Source organism: Vanacampus margaritifer, chromosome 15 (assembly GCF_051991255.1).
Source record: "Vanacampus margaritifer isolate UIUO_Vmar chromosome 15, RoL_Vmar_1.0, whole genome shotgun sequence".
NCBI classification, from domain to species: domain Eukaryota; kingdom Metazoa; phylum Chordata; class Actinopteri; order Syngnathiformes; family Syngnathidae; genus Vanacampus; species Vanacampus margaritifer.
The window spans coordinates 19,744,375-19,770,018 of record NC_135446.1 but is presented as its reverse complement, the minus strand read 5'-3'; the positions used below and the strand labels follow the sequence as shown (position 1 = coordinate 19,770,018).

General features: G+C 41.6%; 1 protein-coding gene and 1 long non-coding RNA gene across 2 annotated transcripts in view; one reads left to right on the top strand and one right to left on the bottom strand.

The window, feature by feature from the left end:
* LOC144035396 (uncharacterized) overlaps positions 1 to 25,349 on the top strand; it is a 43,570-nt gene extending 18,221 nt beyond the window's left edge. The window contains exons 5-9 of the long non-coding RNA XR_013288433.1: positions 14,296 to 14,344; positions 14,884 to 14,977; positions 20,441 to 20,707; positions 20,900 to 20,944; positions 22,452 to 25,349. This is a non-coding gene — a long non-coding RNA (uncharacterized LOC144035396). The remainder of the gene's footprint in view (positions 1 to 14,295; positions 14,345 to 14,883; positions 14,978 to 20,440; positions 20,708 to 20,899; positions 20,945 to 22,451) is intronic.
* rps16 (ribosomal protein S16) lies at positions 15,419 to 16,799 on the bottom strand. Its single transcript, XM_077545040.1, has 6 exons — positions 16,684 to 16,799; positions 16,542 to 16,593; positions 16,000 to 16,101; positions 15,820 to 15,916; positions 15,703 to 15,750; positions 15,419 to 15,623 (listed from the first exon to the last, which is right to left on the bottom strand). The coding sequence occupies exons 2-6, from the start codon at positions 16,587 to 16,589 to the stop codon at positions 15,478 to 15,480; spliced, it is 441 nt and encodes a 146-aa protein (XP_077401166.1). The 5' UTR covers positions 16,590 to 16,593; positions 16,684 to 16,799; the 3' UTR covers positions 15,419 to 15,477.
* Positions 25,350 to 25,644: the final 295 nt, after the last annotated feature.

Below are 25,644 nucleotides of genomic sequence, written 5' to 3'. Positions count from 1 at the left end.
TGTGCTGCGAAAAGTGAACCACATTATAGCAAGGTAACACTGTAACTAAAACTAATTCAAATGAACAGAACCACCCTGAAAACTAATCAAAACTAACTAAATTTAAAAAACAAAACTCAAAATGAAGTACAAATGAACTAAAATGAAAATTCCAAAACTATAATAACCATTAGCGAAAAGTTCGAGGCTTATAATATTCTTTGTGGATCTTGCCGGCGCCATTTGTGAGGAAACTTAATTAAAATCAATTCTGAATCGTACTAAATGAGAATTGCGATTCTTATGAGAATCGATTTTTTGGCACACCCCTAATATATATATATATATTTTTAAAAAAAAAATTTTTTTTTTCTTGTCATGCTCCGATTGTCTTAGTTAACAATAAAACCCCACCGACACTCTTCAGATGCGTTCCCTCAAAGCAAACTTGCCGTCGCCAATTGTGAGGAAACTTTGAGTTCCCAGTACCAAAAGAAGTCAAGCTTGTCGATGAGTGGTAGCAAAAACACGCGAGTGCGTGTAAATTGCGTCCCTGGGCTGCACTTTAATGACTTAATCCAAGTTCACTCTCCTTTTGTGCGTCTCTGCCAGCCAGCGTAATCCCGGCTGGCCCGACCAGAGCCCGGAGATGACCTCACTGTTTGCTTTTACGGGGTCCCCGCGGACGCCACTGGGAGTGGGGTTGCGGTTTTTTTTTTTGGGGGGGGGGGGGCTCGTTCCACGGCAGTCCGGCCGCGTAGGACACGAGGGTCCGCAGGGATGACGGTGGGCCGGAGCTCCTGTTACTGGAGGCTTAGTCACGCTGCGTGAGACTGATGTGCAGCAGCCACGGATCACGTTGCACGAATCCAAATCATGGCTTGAGTAATACTCATTGAGAAATCTACTCAAGTACTGAGTAACTTGAAGAATTTGTCATCAAGTAATTGTATTCAAGAAACGCCGCAAAATCAACACGTCTTTTAAAGACGGCCAACACAATCCACAGCATATTTATGTTGTTTGGAGGGGTGGGGTGGGGTGGGGGGCGGTGGGGGGGCACACATGGAGGTACAAGGTGGCTGCTCGTCCCCCGTTTGGAAGGCGGAGCCTTTCTAATGCCTCGCTCCACACTGTGCCTGCCGTGGATGGCTGAGGCCCAGCGAGGACCACCTCGTCAGCAAATGACCCGCCGCTCAGGATTGGTAGTGGGGGTGGTGGTGGTGGTGGTGGGGGGGGGGGGCAGGACAGGTGGGACCTCCCATACTTAACGTGGACCTCCAGGAGGGAGGGTTCCACATTTAAGATGTCATAGAAGAAGAAATATCGGCCTGTTTTTGTTGCCTTCTCGATAACCAAACCTAAGAGTAACAAAACCTCCCTGGCGGAGGTTAAAAAAAAAAAAAAAAAAAAAAAAAAGTGCATTTGCTCTCCCGTTTGTCAGCGCTAATCTCCGTTATGGGGCCGTTTAGCGTCTCCGTGCTACATAGCCGAGACAGAAGGATGCTTGCGGCCCACAAACAGGCCGTGTAAACATTGTGGCTTCACCTTGCCGTTTTATCTACTTGCCACCCACAGTGGTCGCCGGTAGGGAGCTAAACGACCCCCCCCCCCCAAAGACAGACCACCACCCCGCGTCCCATCTCGCGTGCTTCAAAACACATCTTTGCGAGATGGCATTCATTGTGATAGGCAACATTTACAGCAATCGACACGACTTTTTCACATTTCTTTGTTTCTTTTTTTAGTGGTCGAAGCAGAATGGACCTCTAAAAGTCCCTTGTTTTCTTGTTCCTGGTTCGAGAGGTCCTCCACATTTTTGTAGTCGACTATAATAGGATGAAAGTCGACTAATTGACAATAGTTGGGTTTCCATCCACCCATTTTTATTTAAATTTTCAAGAAATGCGAAATTAAAACTAAATGGAAACGCCAGAAATTCAAAAAAGGAAAATGCTAATTTTAGCTATATTACGTCACACGTAATATAAAGCAATGTCTGATGATAAAGTAAAGTGTTTTTTGGGGGGGACGAAACAGAAACCTTTTTGGAATTTATTAATAAAGTGAATATTAATGTTATTTTAGATGGAAAACAGCAAAGAATTGCTACGGTTGATCAAGAATGACAAAAGTCGCAGTCACTTCCTGGTCTTCTTCTTCTTTTAAATGACTGGTGGCTCACATCTCTTAATGGTGTATATAGCGCCACCTACAGCGGCGGAGTCTTTTTCAATATTTGCAAAAGTAGAACAGATGGAAACAGAAGTAACAAACATAAATTTTCTTAAAAAAAATCTAAATAATTAGATGGAAACCTGACTAGTGACTCCCCAACCGACCCGTTTCCCGACGAGAAACCAAGAAACACGTGATTAACGATGAGTCAACTCATCGTTTAATGAGCACAATAAATTCCCGTGCAACAAACTTTGAAGACGAGTTCCTGTCGTCGAAATACTGGACCCGGTGACCCCCCCAAAAGTCCCGAGGTGACCCCCCCCAAAGTGCACTTCTTGGTTGCTGTGTTCCCTGCAGTCAAATTTGCTCGGGAAGTAACTCGTATTCGTAAAACAAATACCAATGTTGTTAAAGTTGTACATACTTATACTTGTAAAACGCGTACCAATATTGATCATAAATTTGCATATTTCATTTTTGGAAAACACATTCCTCTAAAGGGTAAAGTTGAACGAGCGTTGTGTTTATTCTTGTAGTGGTAGTTTGTATTGCGTAGTACGTGTTTTGTCTCCTTGCCACCCACAGTTAAAGTAACCCCCCACTGGTTGCCCCCCCCCCTTTTTTTCCCATCCCATCCCCAGTTAATCACCATAACCGAGACTGGCGCTACAACTCCTAAACCTCCTTTTGGCTCACACTCAAAAAGTCTCCAGTGTCACCTAAAAGTGCTATTGTTATTATTTCACAATTCCCACAATGCCCCCCCCCTCCCCCAACTCATTTGGACATTCCTTCCAGTGAGTAAGTTTGACTCATTTCTCCACGCTTCTCCCAAATGATGATCAATAGTCGGGCGATGGAGTCATCCGCGTGCTCCCATGAACCCGCGTTGGCCCCCGTCACAAGTGCGCGGGTCGCGGCCGCCGCGCGTCTTTGCTCCCAGCGTGACGCTAATGAATCACCCTCGGGCCCCAGCGACGTTGCGCTCGTCGGCGACGGGGCTTTTCCCCCTTGATGCCGACTCCCCAGTGTGGTCGTGGGACGGGGCCTGTTTGCACAAGGCGACATCGTCACCTGCAACAACACGCGGCCAAGTGCTTGCAAGCGTTCCGGCGCGCTTGTGAGGTGCGCGTCGACAGCGCGGAGATTGTAACAATCGGATTGCTTTGAGGGGACGCAGCTGAAGGGTGTCGGTGGGGTTTTATTGTTAACTGAGACAATCGGAGCATGACAAGAAAAAATAATAATAATTAAAAAAAAAATATATATATATATATATATATATATATTAGGGGTGTGCCAAAAAATCGATTCTCATAAGAAGTGCGATTCTCATTTAGTACGATTCAGAATTGATTTTAATTAAGTTTCCTCACAAATGGCGCCGGCAAGATCCACAAAGCCTCGAACTTTTCGCTAATGGTTATTATAGTTTTGGAATTTTCATTTTAGTTCATTTGTACTTCATTTTGAGTTTTGTTTTTTAAATTTAGTTAGTTTTGATTAGTTTTCGGGGTGGTTCTGTTCATTTTAATGAGTTTTAGTTGCAGTGTTACCTTGCTATAACGTGGTTCACTTTTCGCAGCCACACTGTTTTGTGTTTTTTTTCAGTACAATTTCGCATGCATTTTTTAAAAAGTATGTACCTATTTTATAGGGGTGTGCCAAAAAAAAAAAGATTCTCATAAGAATCTTGATTCTCATTTAGTATGATTCAGAATCGATTTTAAATGTCCCCAAATTGATTTTATTTCAATTGTTTTGTGTGTGCCTTTATTGGGAGCGCTGTTCATGCTGTACCCGGTTTGGCCACTTAGGGGGCAGTGTGGTTCCACGCGGTCTGATACGCTGTTAAGTTGTAGCCACATTAGAGAGTAGAAGGAAAAGGTCACGATCAAGTTATTCCAATAAAAGTTTTTTTTTTTTGCAGCGTGGAACCGATCTTTTGAGTGATAAAAGTGCCGCGAGTAGCGCGCTAATTAGCATTAGCGGGTCAGACTGGAGTAGATCATTACGAGTCCTTGAACATCTATAAATTGAAGCAAAAATCGCTCTCAACCGAAAATCGATTCGGAATCGAATCGCAGACCCAAGAATCGGAATCGAATTGTGAGACATTCAAAGATTCGCACCCCTAATATATATCTATCATAATATTTGGCTACCTTGATGCAATCTAGGGTAATTGGACAGCGGACAGTCTGAGCTGGGAATCGAACAGATGACCCTTCGGTCACTGGACGACCCACTCTACCATTTGAGCCCCAATATTGGTAAAAGACATACCAATATACGTGAAACATTTAGCAATATTTGTAAACGAGTGTTGCTGAATAGTCCCAGAGTGAAGTTGCTTTGGTGTCCGTAATGTAATCGTCGGCGCGCCTCATGCTGCTGCACGTCATCGTTTTCACAAACGAGTGCCTTAAATTTATGTTGTTGCCACTTGTGGTATTTGTCCTTCTCCAGCTGTTTGCTCTCCTGAGCAAAATCTTCATAAATCAGCCAGAGTTAATCTGCCGTGTGTGTGCGCGCCTCACTTTTGAGATGGGGGGGGGGTTGGGGGGGGGGGGGCTCTTTACCTCCATTGGTTACAGAGCATCCATCAAGTGGTCAATGAAGGCTCAACAGAGAAGTTCCCTGTAACCTCGTCACCACCCCCGCTACCCCCCCCCCCCCCCCCCACCCAATTCCTCCTCGTCTTCCTCTCGGGACCGTCCCGTCCGACTCTTAAACTTTATCCGTCGCACGGCGAAAGTCATTCCCGTTGCATCGGCGATAATTCGTGCCGCATCTCACGCGCTCCTCGCCGTGTCAGAAAGTCGATCCGAGCGCCCTGTCGTCCATCTTGTAACTTTAACTGGAGGTGACTCCGCGGCGATATGACGCCTGACAGCAAATCATCCCGCGGGGAGACGGCTGTGGAAATTCCATTCTGTTGGGGGGGGGGGGGGGTAGACTCCCGGGACCGTCCGTTTGGGCTCCATTCTGCTCAATCGCTTCTTTTAGGCGCTTTAATCGAGCGTGTGCTTTAGCGCCACCAAGCATCTGCTTCTAAGTACTAAATAGGTCTGATAGGACATTTTCACATCTTCACTCTTACCAGACACGTTTGACATGCTGCATGCTCCGGTTTTCACTCGCCGGCGCGAGCTCAAAAACGGCGGAATGCGCTTGTCCTCATGCCAAACGTGGTCTTCCTTCAGACATAACATTACCGCTTTTGTCTATATGGCTGCGCCATAATCAACGAAAAACTGAAAGTTCCTTAGTGTTGCTTTAATTGTTCACAATAGCATCCCCAATTTCCACCAAATGTACCTTTTGCAAACGGCCACGTGTATAAACGGGCCTGAAGGGTGGCCCAAACTTGAAATTTTTTTTGAAATACGTGTGTTAAAATACAGCTGCATGACTAAACAGGTCTGCGAGCACTTGATTCAAATAACCCCATCGCACAGATTTCCTCAAACTCTATCCTACCAGACCCATTTAGGCATGCTGCATCCCGAAAATGATCACAATAGCTTCCCTAACAAAATGTAAAAATTCTCTCTCTCTCTCTCTCTCTCTCTCTCTCTCGCTCTATATATATATATATATATATATATATAAAACTTAAGACACGCTTAGGACCGCCCCCTCATTTGAATAACATTTCATCCTGGTGGTATGGACCAAAATCGCCAAGATTAAAAATAAATGAATGACTAAATAAATAAATGACTTAAAGTGAAAATAAAAACGGATTTAAAAAAATATAATTCAAAAATTAAATACAAATGTATTTATAAGTATAAGTTTTTTTCTCTCACTTTTAGTCATTTATTTAGTCATTTATTTATTTTTAATTTTGGCAGTTTTGGTCCTCCATAAATAACAAGCAAAAAAATGTCGTACCACATCAACGTACATTATTTTTTAGGTTATCATAAGTCTAGTAATATTGCATAGGTCATGCTACGTCGCCATCTTTCTGCTCTGAACACCCAAAGGAGAAGAAGTTGGCGGCCGTAGTTCGCCTCTGGTGGTCGTCGCAGATCGTGTCGGACCCGAGTCGATCGCCGCTTACCTTCCACAGCTGGGGCCTGCAGGCGGTTGTCCTTGAGTCCCGTGATTCGGGCTCCAGCAGCTTGTCTCACAATTTGCTCACGCTAGGTTTTGCTAGCTTCTCCTGTTAGCTACTTTTGTTAGCCACTCCAGCTAGTTCTTGCTAGCCACCCTTGCTAGCTTCCTCTGTCCAAATAAGAATGGGTAGTAATTCTTGGTAGGCTTGCATGTGCTTCAAAATTGTTGCATTCGATTATGTCACCACTAGGGGGCACTAAATTCTACACACTGTACCTTTAAATGTTCAAAATAGAATTCCTAACTTCACTTCAAAAATGTGCCCCAAAAAAATGTGCTGAAAAAGCATGCCTAAGGTCGGCTAGGAGTCCATTCACACGACTCATCACAGTTTTCCCACCAGACCCGTCGTGTCTTACATGACCACGATAGCATCGGCAAAATCAAAGCGAAGCTGCACAAGCAAGAGACCGCCGTGTTGGGAATGTGATACCAGGAAAAAAAAAAGACATGAAATTGCCGTCGTTAGTGGAGCCAAATGTGCGTCGGCGCTGCCCGGGCTCACTGGGCCGGCTGCCTGCTTAGGCCGCTCCATTAAAGTGAAATATCAGATGGAACGCTAACGCCGCTCCCATGACATCATCTGTGTTTTGGCCAAAAAAGAAAACACAATCTCTGGCGCTAAAAGCATCCGCTCGCCATGTGCGGGATTAACGGCAGAATACGCTCTTAATTTTTCTCACGTTCCGCATGATGCGGATTTAACCTTTTGTGCAACTCCTCCAGTTCGGCCGTCGTTTTTAGGATGACATTCAGGTGCCGTTTGGAAGCAGATGTGCCCCCTCCTCCCCCCTCCCCCCTCACATCCATACAGATGTGCATCCAGAGTGACAGCGCGTAGCCAAATTACCACCCACCCTCGCGAATATCCTTCCACACCTTGTTGGCAGGACCGGAACCTTCCCGTGTCTCCTCGGGGGTGGGCTCCATTTGACTCATGAGAGGGGTCAAGACCCTCGCCGCAAAGCGCTTCCTCTTTCTGCTCAGGTGGTTTTCCGAGGAACGCCGCCACGACTTGGAAACGATGCCGTGAGGTGAAAGACAAACTGGTTAGCGGAATCGTTCAGACTCAAAATAAATACATTGATTAGCAATAACGAAAAAAAATTTTTTTTGAAAATGTGCACACAAACCTTTGTTCATAAAATACAAATTCATTTTCATAAAACGTGTCAAATATTTTTTTAATATCCAAATATATTTAAAACAAGTGTCAATATACTGTACATAAAACAGACCAATATTCATAAACAAGTCTATTATTTTGATTCCAAAATCAGTAAATCACTTACAAAAGTTTGTAAAAATACTTACCGGTATTCGTAACACATAAAACTCATAGTCATAAAACATCAAGCCATATTTTTAAGACGCATCTAATATTATAAGTGTTCATAAAAAAAACCTTAACAATATTTGTCAAATGTATCAATATTTTTATAAAACACAAGCATGTTCATTAAACACGTAATCAATATTTGTAAATACATACCAATATATTGAACATATTAATATTATAATAATAAATATTCATAAACATCCACCATTATGGGTTAATTCCAATTGATTCGATTCTAATTTCCTCAATCGGTTCGATTTCGATTCACAAGAGTTCAGTTCGATTAAAAAAAAAACAATCCCATTCGATTCCATTCACTTCAATTCAATCTGATATTGATTATTTATGGAATTATGGCATTATGGAGGCAGTAACAGTTAACTCATTCACTGCCATTGACGGTTATAAACGTCAAAAAATCCTTTCATCTATTTTTATTAGTTTAACATTTTTTCTACTTTGTCAACATGAGTATGAAAACCTAGAATTTGTTTTATTGTACATTTAGAACAGATATAAAATTTGTGAATAATCGTGAGTTAACTATTGAAGTCATGTGATTAATTACAATTGAAAAATGTATTTGCCTGACACCCCTATTTTTTAATACTCATCTCGTCAGGCGATTAAATTTTTTAATTGCAATTAATCACATGACTTCACTAGTTAACTCACGATTAATCACAAATTTTATATCTGTTCTAAATGTACAATATTTTTTTCCTAGGTTTTCATACTCTTGTTAACAAAAGTGGGGGAAAAACTTAAACTAACAGAAATAGTTCAAATGATTTTTTGACATTTATAGCCGTCAATGGCAGTGAACGAGTTAATTGGTTGAGTTTATTCATGAAAGTAACGCGTTATAATTACTTAAATGTTACACAAAGATTGACGTCAGCAAGGATGAAAATATTTCCCTAATTGCAATTCAACAATTGTAAATATAAATTAAAAAGATTCTGAATTGTCTGAAAGTGCAACAAATCTGGTCTTTCATAAATATTAGAAAATATTTTTAAATCCATGTGAACAGTAAATTTCAATTAAACGGTATAAAACATATATGCACATTTTGATTTGAAATCGATTATTCGATTTATTTATTTATTTTCAATCCCAGCCCTATTCCAATTCCTTGTGGGACTAATAAAGGAATATCTTTTTGGGAAAACATGTCAATATTTGCAAATATGTCGCATTCGTCATAAACCACCGACCGGCACGTGTACAATACGAATGAAAAATGTGTCGATCCGCCGATATTCGTCACTAGAAATGATTTGGCATTTGAACAAATGAAGTGATTATCATCTCTCCAAACGAACCCAATCTCTGCTGCCCTCTGACCCCCCCCCCCAACCCCCCCTTGACATCTGTCACATCCTGATTTAAGATGATCTTAAAATCAGGAGCTGTCCACTTTTGACGGGATGAGGACCGGCGTATCCGTGTCTTTCACCCCCCCCCCCAGAGGGACTGTAAATCTGGACACTTTACTGCGGGGGGAGCAGGAGGGAGCCCCCCCCCCCCCCCTCGCCCGCGCTGGCCTCGCCCTCGCCCGCCGTAATCCCACCACTTCCTCTGGCCCGGCTCACGCCGCTAATGCATTTTCTGTAACTAACAGCCGTTGTTTCCCGATTGTCACGCTTCCATCTCGCGGCGAGACGTCGGATAAGGTGTTGGGAGAGGCACTCAAGCGGTACCTTGAGATAGATGCTAAGGTCTGCAAAGCGATGTGCTACTAAGTGCTAAACGGGTCTGATTGGACTCCATTCAAATAATTCGACATCCTTTTAAATGTTCAAAATAGCTTTCACTAAAATTCTGCACTGAAATTTAATAGACATTTGAGTGGGAAACCGCAGCATTCCTAAACGGGTCTGGTCGAACCAACTGGCCAGATCCCTTAAAAAGCATCTCTAACTTCACAAAAGTAGCATGCTTAAATAGGTCTGACTGGACTTCAGTTAAAGAACTCATCACACAGCATTCTACATGTCCTGAAATGATCACAAGTTGTCTGAAATCCGTGTTGCAAACAGCAGGATGCATAGATGGGTCTGTTAAGTCTCCATTCAAACAACTCATCACTGATTTCCACACATTCAGTCTTGCTACTCTCATTTCGGCACATAATGTTAAGTAAGTGTGAATGTAAGTAGTGTCCCCAATGTGACAATTGTTAAGAATACTTTTTGGAAAGAGCACCATGCCTAAAAGGGTATGGGAGGACTTGATTCAAACAATTCATGACGCTTTGTTTGTTTGTTTTATGCAGTCCTGCCAGACCCATTTAGGAATGGTTCATCAATTCATGACTTCTATTTTTTAATACAGTCATGCCAGACCCATTTAGGAATGCTTAATCAATTTATGACTTTTTTTTTAAAATACAGTCCTGCCAGACCCATTTAGGAATGCTTAATCAATTCATGACTTATTTTTTTTAATACAGTCATACCAGACCCATTTAGGAATGCTTAATCAATTCATGACTTCTTTTTTATTAATACAGTCATGCCAGACCCATTTAGGAATGCTTAATCAATTCATGACTTCTTTTTTATTAATACAGTCATGCCAGACCCATTTAGGAATGCTTAATCAATTCATGACTTTTTTTTTTTAAATACAGTCAAGCCAGACCCATTTAGGAATGCTTAATCAATTCATGACTTCTTTTTTTTAATACAGTCATGCCAGACCCATTTAGGAATGCTTAATCAATTCATGACTCTTTTTTTTTTAAAAATACAGTCCTGCCAGACCCATTTAGGAATGCTTAATCAATTCATGATTTTTTTTTTTTTTTAAATACAGTCATGCCAGACCCATTTAGGAATGGTTAATCCCATAAACTTCCAAAATAGCATTCCCAACGTCATCAAAATGTTATACAATCATGTTGAAATCAGCAGCATGACTCAATGGGTCTGGAAGGACACGATTCAAACAATCTCGCCGGGTGATATAAAGTCGGATAAAGTATTGGGTGATGGTGATTATTACAAAAAAACGTGAGGGAGGCTGGCAGGTGAAGGTCTGGAATTGCAGTTACAACTAACACCAACCTCCTCCATGACCGCTGTCGGGTGATCCGCCGGCTCAGGCGGCCAGGTGGGACGCCTCAACCTGGGGCCCCCCGCTTCCGTCACGCTCACCCCCGAAATAAGAACACATGGGTGTCGAGTGAGAGCTGTGGCGTTTTTTTTTTAAGCCGCCGTGACGGGGGGCCCTGGACGCGACGCGGATGGCACGGCGAGGGCGTTTGGCAGCGGTCGCGGGGCAATCGATTTGCAGCCCTTGTAACATTCTGAGCCACGACGCTCCTTAGCGGCGCAGTGTTGGGCGGCGCGGGGGGTCCCACAACAGGTTGTCGGGAGGCTTGCCAAGAAAAATTCGCCTGAGTCCCGGGTGCGCGTCTTTTATCCGACATTTGATGGCTCCAGGAGTTGAAAAATTATGTGTAAATGAGGAGAATTTTGTTACCGGGCAGATTAGTGAAAGTAAGTAAAAAATATAATAATTTTTTTGAAAATAAAACGTAAAATCACACCCTTCCACAAATTCAACCATCTACCTGTTTAGGCATGCAGCTTCCCTTTAATGATCACAGTTGACCAGAATGTGAAAAGGTCATGTTCACAGGTCTGCTAGGACTTGATTCAAACAACTCGTCTGACTGATTTCCATATATTCACTCCTTCCAGACCCATTTAGGCATGACAATTTCCTAAAATAGCATCCGCAACTTAACAAAAAAATCATGTTGAAAGAAAACAGAGCTTATGACTAAACAGGTCTGGTAGGGCTCCATTCAAATGACTCATTACACAGAACTAATACATTCAGTCCTTCCAGACCCATTTAGGCATGACAGTTTCCTAAAATAGCATCCGCAACTTAACAAAAAATCATGGAGAAAAAAAAAAGAGCGCTTATAACTAAACAGACTCATTACACAGAATTTAATATATTCAGACCCATTTAGGCATGACAGTTTCCTAAAATAGCATCCGCAACTTAACAAAAAATCATGTAAAAAAAAAAAGAGCTTATAACTAAACAGGTCTGGTAGGGCTCCATTAAAATGACTCATTACACAGAATTTAATATATTCAGTCCTTCCAGACCCGTTCAGGCATGACAGTTTCCTAAAATAGCATCCGTAACTTAACAAAAAATCATGTAAAAAAAAAAAGAGCTTATAACTAAACAGGTCTGGTAGGGCTCCATTAAAATGACTCATTACACAGAATTTAACATATTCAATCCTTCCAGACCCATTTAGGCATGACAGTCTCCTAAAATATCATCCCCAACTTAATAGAAAATCATATTGAAAACAGAGCTCATGCCTTAACAGGTCTGGTAGGACTCAATTCAAATGACTCATTACATAGATTTCAATATCTTTAGTTCTACCAAACCCATTTAGGCAAGCCACTTCCCTTAAATGGCCGCAAAGGCACCCTCAACTTCACCAACATTTTGAAAATTGTGTTTAAACAACTCATCAGACAGATTTCCACATATTCAGTCCGACCAGACCTGTCTAGGCATTCCAATTTTACCTGAAATGTTCACAATAGCATCTCCAACTTCAGCAAAATGTTCAAAATCAGGTTGAAAATAGAGGGCATGAATGATACGCTATGACTTGATTCAAACAACTTTCGACACATCCAGACCTACCAGACCCGTTTTGTCAGGCCACATCCCTAAAATGTTTACAAAACCATGCCCAATGTCACCAAATCTTTTGTTTAATTGAAGGCCTTTGTCACCCAGCCCTGCAACCAATCCATAAATCGGAATGCCGAAATTTGTCAAAGTGCAGCGTTCCAATTAGAAGCTCATAAAAAGTGTGCAACAACAACAACACGCAGTGAAAGATTACCTGCAGCCTTCAAAGCATGTCTGGCCTCGGACCCTGAGCGGGAACCCTGACCTTCCAGAGTGAAGGTTGGAGGTTGGAGCGGCATGGCCTTGAGCTGGGGTTAAAGTTTGCGGGGCGTGTGACCTAGCGATTGTGTCGGGGCGTCACAGTCAAGCTCTCGCTTACCCTTGAATGACCCGACTCACCCCGAACGTGGGCCGGCGCGCCGTAATCGATACCCAGCAGTATCAGGAGAATTATTTTTATTTTTTAATTTTTCTGGAGAGCTCAGTATTGTTCATTCGGTAATTTTACCGATTTGACATGTCATCATCATTGCTCTCCTTTTTTTTAATTTTTTTTTTTTTATATATATTTTTTTGTATTTTTTATTTATTTTTGTATGTGGGTGAATATAATATAATATAATGAATTTAGACGGAGCAGATTCTCGGAATGACCACAAATGTAGAGTTTTTAATGAAGGGCCCCAAGTCGAAAAGGACGTTTTTGTTTTTTTTTTATAAATATTTGTGAAAGTTGAGTTCAAGTGTAGACTAAACGGGGCTGAGGAGTGACGTCTCCGGACTGCACTCCAGACCCGAAAACAGGCGAGATGAATCAGTCATCGGACGGTTGCGGTCACCACGGCAACGCTGACCAGAGGATTGCGGGACAGGCTTCTGTAAACGTCAGCCATTTTAGATCCGGGGCCCGCCAGCCAATACGTTGAAGCTGGTGATGCAATCGAGTGCAATCGGTCAACTGAGACTCCCAGTTGTCACTCTTAAAAAAAAAACTTTTGTCATCATCCGCCATCTTGTCAACTATTTTCATATGCCTTCATTGTTTTGATTGCGCCGCGTGTGCGCCCAAAGTGCAAGTGATGACAAAACGCATCCTGGCCCGGCACCTCCGTGTTTTGCGAGCGGAGGTGTTAACAGAGGAAAGGCAGGCGTCAAGTGTGTGCGCGTGTTTCCAAAAAGGAGTCAAAACACACTTTATTGGCGGGATTTTGTTTTTAGGCCACGGCGTGTTGCGTTTCAAGTCGATTGCGGGAGTTGGCGACGCTGCGCGGCTTCATAACGAGCCGTGACGTGGGCAGCTGCGATGTTAAACGGTCATCGCTCGCCAATCACGTCTCATTTGATGCCTGTGGGACGTTTTACAGGGATACGCCGCGTCAGCCGTTAAAAAAGTCCAAAATCAATTGTTACACTGACAAATCGTTGGCAGTTTTTGTTCATTTGGGATGAAGTGGCTTTGCTTGGCTATTTATTTCATGTTTAAAAATATTCCAGTGGAATTCCTTCCAAATTCATGTTTGCATTGTCATTCGCACCTGCATCAGGCTTTGACCAGGACTAGAACTAATCCTTGCTTACACATCTAAGAATCATGGGAAATGTCGTCCTAGTATCCACAGTCACCACTCACCCGTCACACAATGCAAGTTGTTACAATACGTGACCCGCCGGCGCCAGGTAAACGGCACGGCTAGCTTTTCAATAGCTTGAGTGCATTGACTTGTTTAGCGGTGTTGAACCACCAAGATAGCATTTAGCATTAGCGTGGTTGAGCTCTAGGCTGCTTTTCCTCACATGGTTTCTCTGTGCCCCCCCCCCCGACATGTCTTTTTACATAGTTCTCAGGTTGCGTGTGTGAGTGGAGGCGCACCAACATTCACGTTGCTAAGTAAAACAGTAAAAAAAAAAAAAAAAAAAAACTAAATTATAAATGGTGTGACTGAACCAAAATGGCTGATTTGCTGCATGTGTGTTTCCAGAGCCTTTTTCTTCCCTCCGCAGCCTCCATGATGGCGTCCATGGGAGGAGGTAAGAGTCAACAGTAGTAAACAACAGTAGCAGTGGGGGTGCGAGCCTCCCTGCTGGGTTGATTATTGGGAGGGCTGTAAATAGGCCCTATTACCCCGCACCCACCCAATCTCACGCACCCACCTCAGCTCTGCGGCAGAGGGAGTAACAACATCTGGGCATCAGCTCACGATGATGAAGGCTGGGCAAGCTGTTGTGCTCAAGGGACACTTTGGACTTTGAAAACGGACAGATGGGCCAAACCTTCATACATGAGTAAAAAAAAAAAAAAAAAAAAAAAAATGCATAATTGATTGACAACAATTAAAATATGTGAAGCAGGTTTAGATTTATAATATATATGTATTATAAATATTTTTATAATTCATTTTCATTTGTATTTAATCATGTTAATCGTGTGTGGTTTGATTCCATAAATAAATATATATATGAATAAAATATTTTAAACATGGGGTGTGGGGTTGTTAAAAAAAAAAAAAGGAAAGAAAAAAAGACAGTGTCCTGTCATGACGGTTTTTGGGGCTCCCATTTTTTTCCAGTGTCCTTTGGCTCCCTCTGCCGTCAAAACACTGGAAGTGCAAGACAAACCAGCACTGGGACGCTACGATGATCAACATTTTTAACTGCTGTACAGTGAGTGTAACATTTACCTACACACTCTACAGTGTGACTGGGCAAAGTGTGCTTTTTATTAATTAATATAATTTTAATTATAAATAATTGGTCTAAGCAAAAAGTCATACTGCAACTTTATGCATTTGTTGCTTATACGTATTGCTTTACATAAATATTTTAATCTCATCGACAAGTAACCAGGTCCACTTAAAATTGATTTATTCTTTTATATCTTATTAATCTGTTAATAGTGATAACATGTTTTTTTTTTTTTTTAAATCACCTCATTTAAAAATGACTTGGCCCAACTGTCCTTTTTTTTGTCACAAGTGTTAATGATACTAAAATTAAGTTCACTTCTCAAATATTTTTCTTGTGACGTGCCAATTCAAAACAGAATCATCCAACACAACGGGTGCTGCCATTCCAAACAATTTGACCAAAACAAGAACAAAAAGGTCACTTTTTGGGGGGGGGGTTCACCTCCACTTTTATTCTTATGAAAATGTACACGGTCTTTAACGGTAGGACTTCTGGTAGCGGGCGCGGGCTCCGGGTCCACCGAACTTCTTGGACTCGCAGCGGCGCGGGTCGGCGACCAACAGGGTCCTGTCGTACTGGATCAGGATGTCCTTGATCTCCTTCTTTGAGGCCTCATCCACATCTGTCGCGGTGAACAAAATCTTATTAAGATGTCATTTGATGGATGAAAATTGCAATTTGTGTTGTTGTAATAGACTTACACTTCTGATAGTAAGCCACCAATGATTTGGAGATGGCCTGACGGATGGCTGAAAGGCATAAAAATGAAATGTAATTGATGTAATATTCAATATATTGTTGTGCTTCTTGCTGCTTACCATAAACCTGCGCCACATGTCCGCCTCCCTTCACTCGGACTCTGATGTCAACTCCAGCAAAACGCTCCTTGCCCAGCAGCAACACGGGCTCCAAAAGCTAAACGAGAAAATTGGGCCCAACGACTTTATATATCGATTTCAACACATATTCAGACATTTATATAGAATCAACTTGCTCACCTTGTACTGGAGGGTGGCGGGCTCCACCATTTCCAGGGGTCTGCCGTTCACTTTAATCAGGCCATTGCCTCTCTTGCAGTGGGCGACCGCAGTGGCAGTTTTCTACAGGATCAACATTGCAGCATAAATAAGTAGAAATTGATGTGATTCGAGTATACGCTACGATAGCTCCAAAATAAGCCATAAATTGTCTTAAATCACGAGCATTTAATTTTGAGCAATGACTATCAAGTTAATCACAAAATGTAAGATGGTGAAAACAAGCTAAATAAATTTGTATTAAGGGGGGGAAATGCAGTTGTGTCGGACTCGTAGCAGTTAGGCTAATAGCGAACTAAGCAAAGAACCACGTTATAGCGTCAAATTTGCTCATGTATTATGGCGATTGTATCTTACAAATACAAGAGTTAGTTTAATTGTTAAATAAAGTCAGTTTTATTAAAATTACGAAAGAACTTTGAATATGTTAGCTGGCGGAGCTAATGGTGGCCAGGCCACATTCGGTTAGCCACACGTGAATCGGTTGTATCTTTTTTACTTACTTTACGCCCAAAAACCTGGACAGATTGCAGGGGACCTTTCGCCGGCATGTTTCTGGAACACACAAGGCACAATATTTACTTTGGAAACGGGGACAGATGTGTTTTATTTGGGGTTAAGCGCGCATCGAGGTGGCGAACATACCGTATTCAGCTAGGTTGCCGTACGGAGAGACCGACGGGGCTTCACGGGCGGAACATCAGGGGCCGTTGCACGACGGTTTGAGCCATTTTGCGGCAAAGCTTTACGACAGTTGCTCCTGCTGTTCAGTACTTGCATTTAACATGGACAAAGAAAGTACCTATGAATTCACTTGTGTGTTTCTTTGTAATGTATCTTCCCGCCTTACTTTTCATCATCCCTGTTATCTTTTTTTCCTGCATACTTTTAATATAATCCTTTTTACCTTCTCTTCTTCCTTCCTACCTTCCCCATACTTCCTTTTTTGTTTCATAGCACAATTATTACCTTTTGTCTTTTCCCCCCATCATTCCTTGCTGAGCGGAAACTTTTTGCATTAAGTGTCAATTTTATCCTCTGTTTCATTGTAAATGTTTTGTTAAACAATTAGCTTTTTTGGCATTAGAGAAAAAAACATTTATACAAACTGTGACTGTCGTTTGTGCAATAGCACCCTCTAGCGGTGATGAATCTAAAGTACCGGTAATGCTATTCATTGTTCAGTCTGAGGTTGAAGTTGTCTCATCAACCGCAAGATGACTTTTGAAAGAGAGCACCGATGACAAACAATTTGCTGTACTGAACTGAAACAAAACAAGCACCTACACTGCGGTTTGTGCAAACTTTATTGAAAAGCTCGCAGCGCGTGTAGGCTCTGCGGTGTTAAACTTAAGTAAACACACAAGTGGTGACTACCTATGACATATCTGGCATGTAGTGTGGCAAGCATCATGAGCCAAAAACAACTTGTATTGCTATATTGAATATTGATGTGGAAAAATACATGTTAGAAAGTAAAATACTGTAAAGTAAATCTTAAAGAAACAAAGTAAATGAGACATTTGCAAATATAGTTCACATACAAACAACTAGCATGTGCAGACATTTACTACTGTAATGATGAGAAATGCTGTGTGAGTAAAATCAGACTTTCATACAGTACCCATACAAAATTATGCAGATTAAAGATGACTGTAAATCGCAGCAAAATTGCATGAGTTGAAATGAATAAACCCGCAAAACTGCGCAAGTTCAAAATGATGCTACTCTGATACTCCAAAAGGCCTCAAAAGGCTGCACATGTTAAAATAATACTACTGTAATTTTACACCCTCCCCAAATTGTGCCCCCCACCCAAAAATAGAGATTACTATAAATCTAAAATCTCCCAAAAATGTGCATGTTTAATTAAAATAAGACAACACAAATCAACTCTTCCCAAAATTCTGCAGGCTCAATTGAAAAACTTGCACATCTTGAAATGAGATGTACTGACATCTCCTTAAAATTGCAAAATAGGACTACTGTAAAGTTTTCAATTATTCTCTAAACTTCCTAATAATTCTGCAGGTGAAAAGGGGACTACCGTAAAGCAACCCAAAATTAAGCAGGCAAAAAAAATAAAAAATACCGTAATGCCCCTAAATGTTTCCCATGTTAAAGTAAGACTACCATCATTCATCTGAAATTTGTGCTTCAATTAAAAGTGTGGGTTAAAATACTGTTCCAGTTCCACTGTTTGTAGCTTGATCATTTGACCAGTAATGTTCTTATTTTGACACATCAGAAGATGCCCTGACACACGTGGAGCCCCGAGGCCGAGACCATAAGTGTCTGGATTAACCTCTGTTTACACAATCCCAGCCCCTTCTCCATGCGTCCTTCCCTCCTCCCTCGCCGTCTGCATAGGAAGCACGTTAAAGCCTTCCTGTATTCCTTGTGTGTCAAGTTCACCTCACAGACGTCTGTTTAAAGCCCGGCATCACGACAACATGATAGCATTTTCAAAAGACGGCATTTGAGTCTCTCAGTCATAAGTAGTAAATAAAGAGTGCACCATATATGTGCATTCCCTCACCGCCCGGGCCTTACGGAAACACATCACCTGCAGGCGAGACCCGTTGACCCCGGGCTGTCACAGCGCCGTGAGCACGAGACAAACGCGGCGAGATTTAGTGCGGAGGAGATGCCGGTCCCGGCCCACCGCCGCCGCTCCTTTGACCATAATAGGCCAGCGGCGGCGCTGGGGGGAACGTGTTGCCGGTAATTGAAGTTCACCCGGGAGAGGAGAAGGACGGGAGAGCGCCCCGAGCTTCTGTGAGGTACACACCAGCGCTGTTGTCGTGGCAACCCGGCCGGGAGAACTCTTGTGGGTTCAACGGGCGGAAAAGTCCGGCTCGGGATCGCTGTCAACACGCCTTGCCTTTTATATCCCTCACAGAGCAGCCTTGAAAGGCTGCAGCTACCTGAACGGGCCTGTTTTTTACACCTCATTTCACTTTACTGGGCTGGTAGCCTCAAAGAGCATCAAAAAGGACGATAATGATCTCCAAAAGGATACAAAGTCAGACTTGGACTCGGAATTTTGCTGGTTATCGTAACCATAAAATCAATACTGTAATCCACAAATTGGGAAGGATAAAATGAGATTACCGTAAATGACCTTTCAAAATGGTTGACAGGTTGACATAAGATTACCGTAACACCCCCCCCCCCCAAAAAAAAAAAGGTTACATGGGTTAAAAAAAATGAAACTACATTCTTGGTCCAGAATTGAGCAGGTTGAAATGCGATTATACTACCTTAAAAAGCTGTGCAGGTTGAAATAAGACGACTTTACTACCTCCAAATATACTAAGTACCTTACTACAATAAAAAGTTACACAGTTTAAAGGGGAAGTCACCCCCCCCCCCCCCCCAAAAAAAAAAAAATCTATGAGTTAAGCAGCAAAATCCAGCAGTTTTTATCAATATCAGAAGGCGGCCATTTTGCTACTTGCTGTAGAGTGAAAATGACATCACAGTTACTCGGGTCTCCGGTAACAACCAATCACAGCACAGCTTCAAAAAACAGGTGCGCTGTGATTGGTCGTTGCCCGAGTACCAGTCAACTTTAGTTTTAAGTCGATGTTTCATCACAAGAGTTATGTTTTTTTTTTTTAAATTAAGGTTGAAAAGTTCCTTAGTGCTACTAGTTGCACAGGTAAAAAAAAAAAAAAAAAACTCCCATAAGTGTAAATAATAATTGTGCCATTTAAACTGCATCAAATTCAGATGAACACTGCCGTAAGTCTCCTAATAATTGTGCAAATTAAAATGAGACAACTGCAATGGTCCTGCGTTCGAAATGTGGCAATAGTTACTTATAGTAATATTATATAGTATACTATTAGTTACTTAATGAATGCGGTCAAACTTGGCAACACACACACACACACACACACACACACACACGCACACACACGCACACACACACTCACACCACTTCCACTCTGTTAGTGTCGCTCGCCTCCTTCTCTTTGTTCCATCACTCTTATTTTCCGTCATCTTTCTGCCAGTGTGTGTACGTGCGTGTGTGTAAGTTCAAGGGTCACTGATGACTCAGCGGGTTGAAGACGGGGACACTGTTTCCAAAGCACTTATATTGCTTTCATTTTTATTGTTGTTGTCGTCGTTGATAGCTTGACTAAATTTCACTACTTGGAGGAGCTCACGCTACGTTACACGCTAAACAAATTAAGCAAGAAATGGCGGCCATTTTGTGTGTGTGTGCGCATCTCCCGAGAGGAAAGGCTGGGAAGCGGCGATGGGAAAGTGGGCCAACGCTGTCAGGCCTCCGCTGGAGAGCTCCTTAAAAGGCGTGGAGAGATGATGTCGTGGACTCTTTCCTCCCGCGCACCCCCACCTTGAAGTTTTTTTTTTTTTTTTTCCCTCCTTGCAGTCTTCGGCCAAACTCATCATGCAGAGAGAGAAGAAGAAGAGCAAATCCCGCTGATGACTTCACCCTGCTGCGCCAGCGAAGGCCTGCCTGCGTGCATCAGGAGCTGCACGAGGCTTGTTATGAAAGATGAGACTTCCCGCATTCGGGAAGCTGGCGTGGCGGCGAGCGTGTCGCAAGGAGGAAGTGGAGAAGGACGGAGGATGCAGAAGTAGACGGGTGTCACTCCTGCTTCCGGGCAACCAATCAGATCGCATCCAGACAACACAGGTTTCCCCGTTTGACATTTGGACCTGTTGTTCCCTGATTCACAACCACTGACAGAGACACCCCCCCCCCCCCCAAAAAAAAAAATGCACCACATATTTTTCTTCACATGGAGTAAATTGCTTCAATACTGTGTGTATCCACTTTGGGCAGGAATTTGCCTAATGTCAAAATATGTGTTTTGTCTCAGTACAGAGTGTGAAGCTTCAAGCACTGCTTTAAACCTTGCACAGTATCAAGGTGAGCACTCTACACACCCTAATTGCACACTTCACTCTTTATGTGTGTGTGTGTGTGTGTGTGTGTGTGCGTGCACGTTTGTGTTATCCGCAAGCCATCTGCCGTTATCTGGGGAATGCTGTGCGCACACTTTATGTACATATATGTACCTTTGCTATTTTTAGCACCCCACGGCCTCCTCCTCCTCCTCCTCCTTCTTGGTGCAGATTTGGATAAATGTGCAGTTTTTGCGGTGGATTATGCAACAAAATTCTGACTATGCTATTCGAATTTAATAGCGGATTTATTTTTGTATGTATGTATGTATCATGTTTGGATGGAAAATGTCAAGTTCACGGCTAAACAAAATAAAAAGTATAAAATAATGAATAGAATAAACTAAAATTTTATATCTAAAAATAAAATACAAAGTAAATTTAGTGTTAAAGAATATTACACAAAGATATGCTTTATTAACACTGTTAGGTGAATTCTATTATTATTATTATTATTATTATTATTATTATTATTATTTAAGGAATAAGTATGCAGTGTAATTAAAAAAAAGAATTGTAATTAAAATTGGTGCAGAAAAATAATATTAAAAAAACATGTTGTGGAATATTGCAATTACATAACAATTGTACTAATCTAATTTTAATGTAAATTTAGGAAACACCTGATTTGACACGGGGATTTTTTTTTTTTTTATATTTCTTATCAAGACGAGAAAAAAAACGTTCTCGTTCGGATGAGAAAGTTTCTCATCAGAATGACAAAGTAGTCCATTGCTAGTATGCTAGCATGCTAGCACGAGACACCCAATAATCGCTTTGTATTTCTTAGTGAAAATTACTGCAGAATTTGGTTATATTTTCATCTGGGACTTTATTATAAGGACATTTATGCTTTACTTACAAGTCGTCACCATTTTGTTGTGTCTGAGAGAAGAGACATTTAGAATGTCGGTCTTGTAGTCTGCTAAATAAGCTAGCGCTTGCAGCTATAGATGTTTCTCATCCAATCAAGAAATGTTCTCATTCAAATAAGAACATTTTCTTGTTACGATGCAAAAGTTTGTCGTCCTAATGAGAAACATATTTTATTTTCCCTCTCATGTTACTTCAGGGGTTCTGTGTAAATTAAAGTAGATGTATACCAAAAAAAAAAATTCTGAAAATATATCATTAGTCTCGTAGTGTAAATATGCTATTAGGCTCACAATATTATATAAATATAACTTAAATAATCATATTGAGTGAAACGTCAAAATAAATGATCTAATGAAAAATAACATTTTTTAAAAAAAATCACATGATTTTGACATAAAAAATAATCATTCAAATGAAATGATGACTATTAAACATTAAAAAGTAGTTGTATAAAAGGATTTTTTTTGAAAAAAGGATTTGTTGATCATATCTGGTTTGATTTGTGCTTGTTTTGATGGTTTGCTGGAAAGCAAAGCGAGCCGCCCTGGAAGGCCGCCGAGCCCACACGCAGTTGTGTTACACTCGCTTGTTTTCAGGCTTCCTCTGCGATACTGTACTCGCACTCTTCTCCCGCCTCCGTCCTCCACCTCCGCCCTCCGTTTCTCCCAAGCGACTCCCCCTCTCACTCTCACCCACATCCTCCATGCAAATCTCACCATCTCGGACGCAGGTATGAGGGGTGGGCAGCAAATATGACAGAGTGCCAGTAACACTTGGAATGGATCTTTTTTTTTTTTTTATAGTGGGAGCCAGATCTTTATTTAGAATGTACAAGAGCCAGTTGCCATGGCAACTGCTGTACAGTCAGTATTGGTATGAGTAGCTGATTTTTGGAGATGATGAGCAGACTTTGGAAAGATAACCTGAATGGGTTCTCAAACTTTTTGAGTCCAGGGGGAAATTTGTTTTTGTTGGAATTTAAAAATGGGCAATTTTTGAGAAAAAGTCATAATGAACAATAACACATTTATATTTTCTAAAGAACAAATGTCGTAATTTTCTCAAGAACAGAGGTGAATTTTGAAAAGATAAAAATGTGTAATCTTATGAGCATTAAGGTATATAACAATATGATATTAAAAATCAATAATAATAATAATTAAATTTTAAAAATATTCTGAATTTGACACATTAGAGAAGTGCTTTAATTAACAACTCTGACCAATTTTAATGGTTAAAAAATGGCCAAGTGTGTAATATGATGTTTCAAAAATCCCCCCCAAAAAATCGACTTATTCACTCCAGACGGTCCAATCATACACGGTCCAATCACATTCGCTGAATGTGCTAAAACCACACTCCACTCAATTCTCAGCTGTCAATCAAATGCCTCTACCATGACCTGGAAAAAGCAGGCTGCTTCATCTAGCATCTTTCTTAGGCCTACACAAAATTACACGTTTGAGCGTGAAAATATATACACTCAGTGTTGTTGCCGCCACAACGAGGCGCTCTAAAGCGGCCATACAACCATGAAGCCCTTGTCCACAAGCTAGCTGTCAAGTCTTGCCTGTTTTTTTTTCTTTCACCCTTTCTTTTCCTAACCTAGCTAGCACTTCCGCCTTTCACGCTGTGTCACGCAAGCACTTATGGCTGACAATGAGGCACTCTAAAGAGGCCACACCAGCACAAAGCCCTTGTCAATTAGAGTATCTTCCAACATGTGTAATGTATGGAGAAAGAAAACTCCGAATTCACTTTATAGGGTCTTTAAATGATACAACATACAAAGTCATTCATTGAAAATGATTTTGCGGACCCCAAGCTAAGGTTCATGGACCCCAGTTTATATACGACAGCATGCGTGGCAGCAACGTATCGACAGTGACAGATGAGGCCTCCCATCACATTTGAACCTCAGAGAAATCACCCGCTGGCCTGGCAGGGCCTTGGACTCTTGTTTAGAAACAGAACTGGAACTGTTTGGACTGGTTATCGTTGCGAGCATCTGCATGTTGTCATCCTCTCACCGCATCGTACGCGACGTCTTCTTTTCTACTTTGTAGTGGCCGGCCAGAAAAGCGATGAGCTTTTTATTTCCACATGGTGCCGGCCCGCGATGATTCACACGGGCTTTTTAAGCGCAAAAACACATTTGCCGGGCCCTTGGCGCCGCGGTCTATTATTAGCGCCGGGAAACAAGGTCACTGGCCCAGCTTTGTCTTATTAGGCTGTCACTGCTCAAGCAGAGGCCTCGTACCTGATGCCAGAAGTGATGCCTAAGCGGCCGCCGGCCACGCTCATGGCCGCCTTCCCAAAAACTCCATGTTGCTGTTTACACTGGATTTGTTTTTGCTGTCAAACTGGCACTTACGCATGTGCTGCCTGAGGGCGATGATGCACCGTCCAAGGGCCACTTGAACCCGATGGCAGAGTGTACTGACCGCGTCATCCGCGGAACGTAAATAAAATCCTTACGGGCAGTATTTTTATTCACCCGGTTTACTGAGCGCGGCTGTTGCTCGGCAAAACAGCACCACCGAATGACGCACATGGCAGCCACTGCTAACTGCTAATGTGGAGTAAACATTTTTGCCTAGCGAGTACGTTTGAATGTATTTGCGACTATCTTCGATCTTGACACTGATAGTGATAGAATCAATACAAATATTGGCATTGATATTTTGATCAATCCGTCCACTTATAGGATTAAAATGTCTTCAAAGTAAAACAGCAGAATGTTTTTTTTTTCCCCCACAACAATAATAGCGATTACTCCTTGAAGGGTTGCCACAGCCATAAATCGTCTTTTCTACATGTCCCGTTCTGTACTTGTGTTTGACTATTGTGTGTGTCTCTTGAAGTGACAACGTCTCGTTTGAGGAAGCAGTGTTGCATTAGCAACTTAACACATTCTTAAGGCACTTCCCCCTTTGGCTTAACTGTCACTGGGCTCATGGCATGCAACAAACTTCTGCTTTTTTTTTTTTTTAAACACTTCTTCACATTTGACTCTGACAGTTTGGGAACATAACGGGTACAAATGGGAAACAAACCAATTTATACAGTTTTTTTTTTTTTAATTAGCTGGACGTGATTTCGGAACATCCCAGACATTGTTCCGCTAACTACGTGTGTCATAATTAGATTTAGGCTACTAACTCTTTTTACATGAAAGGACTCATTATGATCATGCATATTCCATTTTCATGTGTCCCTGAAATTGTTGTCCACCCTGTCATTAAAAGGTAACTGTCCCTTTACTGATATTTTCATTTTCAGTGACATCACCTTTTGTCCTTTAATTAAGCTAAAAACTGGATAGTTGTAGAATAAACATTTGCTCTTATGTTTTGTCACTCCTAACATTTTCTGTGTAGTTTGATGCTGTCAAGGTGAAAATGTCCACGCTGTCATAGTAAAATATCAATTGGTATAAGAATGTTTTGAAAATGTGAAATATATTTATTAAATGGTGCATAGTCGATTTGCTAACTGAATCATGCTGTGAAGTAATTGTCCATCATGTCCACCCTGTCGTTGTCCACCACGTCATCAAGCTCACATATTTGACAGTTTTCATGTACACTGATTGCAGTATTTTTGTTGTTATTTTTTTTAAAGTGTGGGAGCTTGACTAATATGCATTTGCAACAGCATACAATTTACTCAAGATGAATATGAAAAGGAAAATCTAAAAAAAATTTTTTTTTAAATGAGCAAGTCTTAAAGGCACCTTATGGCAATCTTGACTAGTTAGTACCTTAATGAACACAACTAGAGGGCACT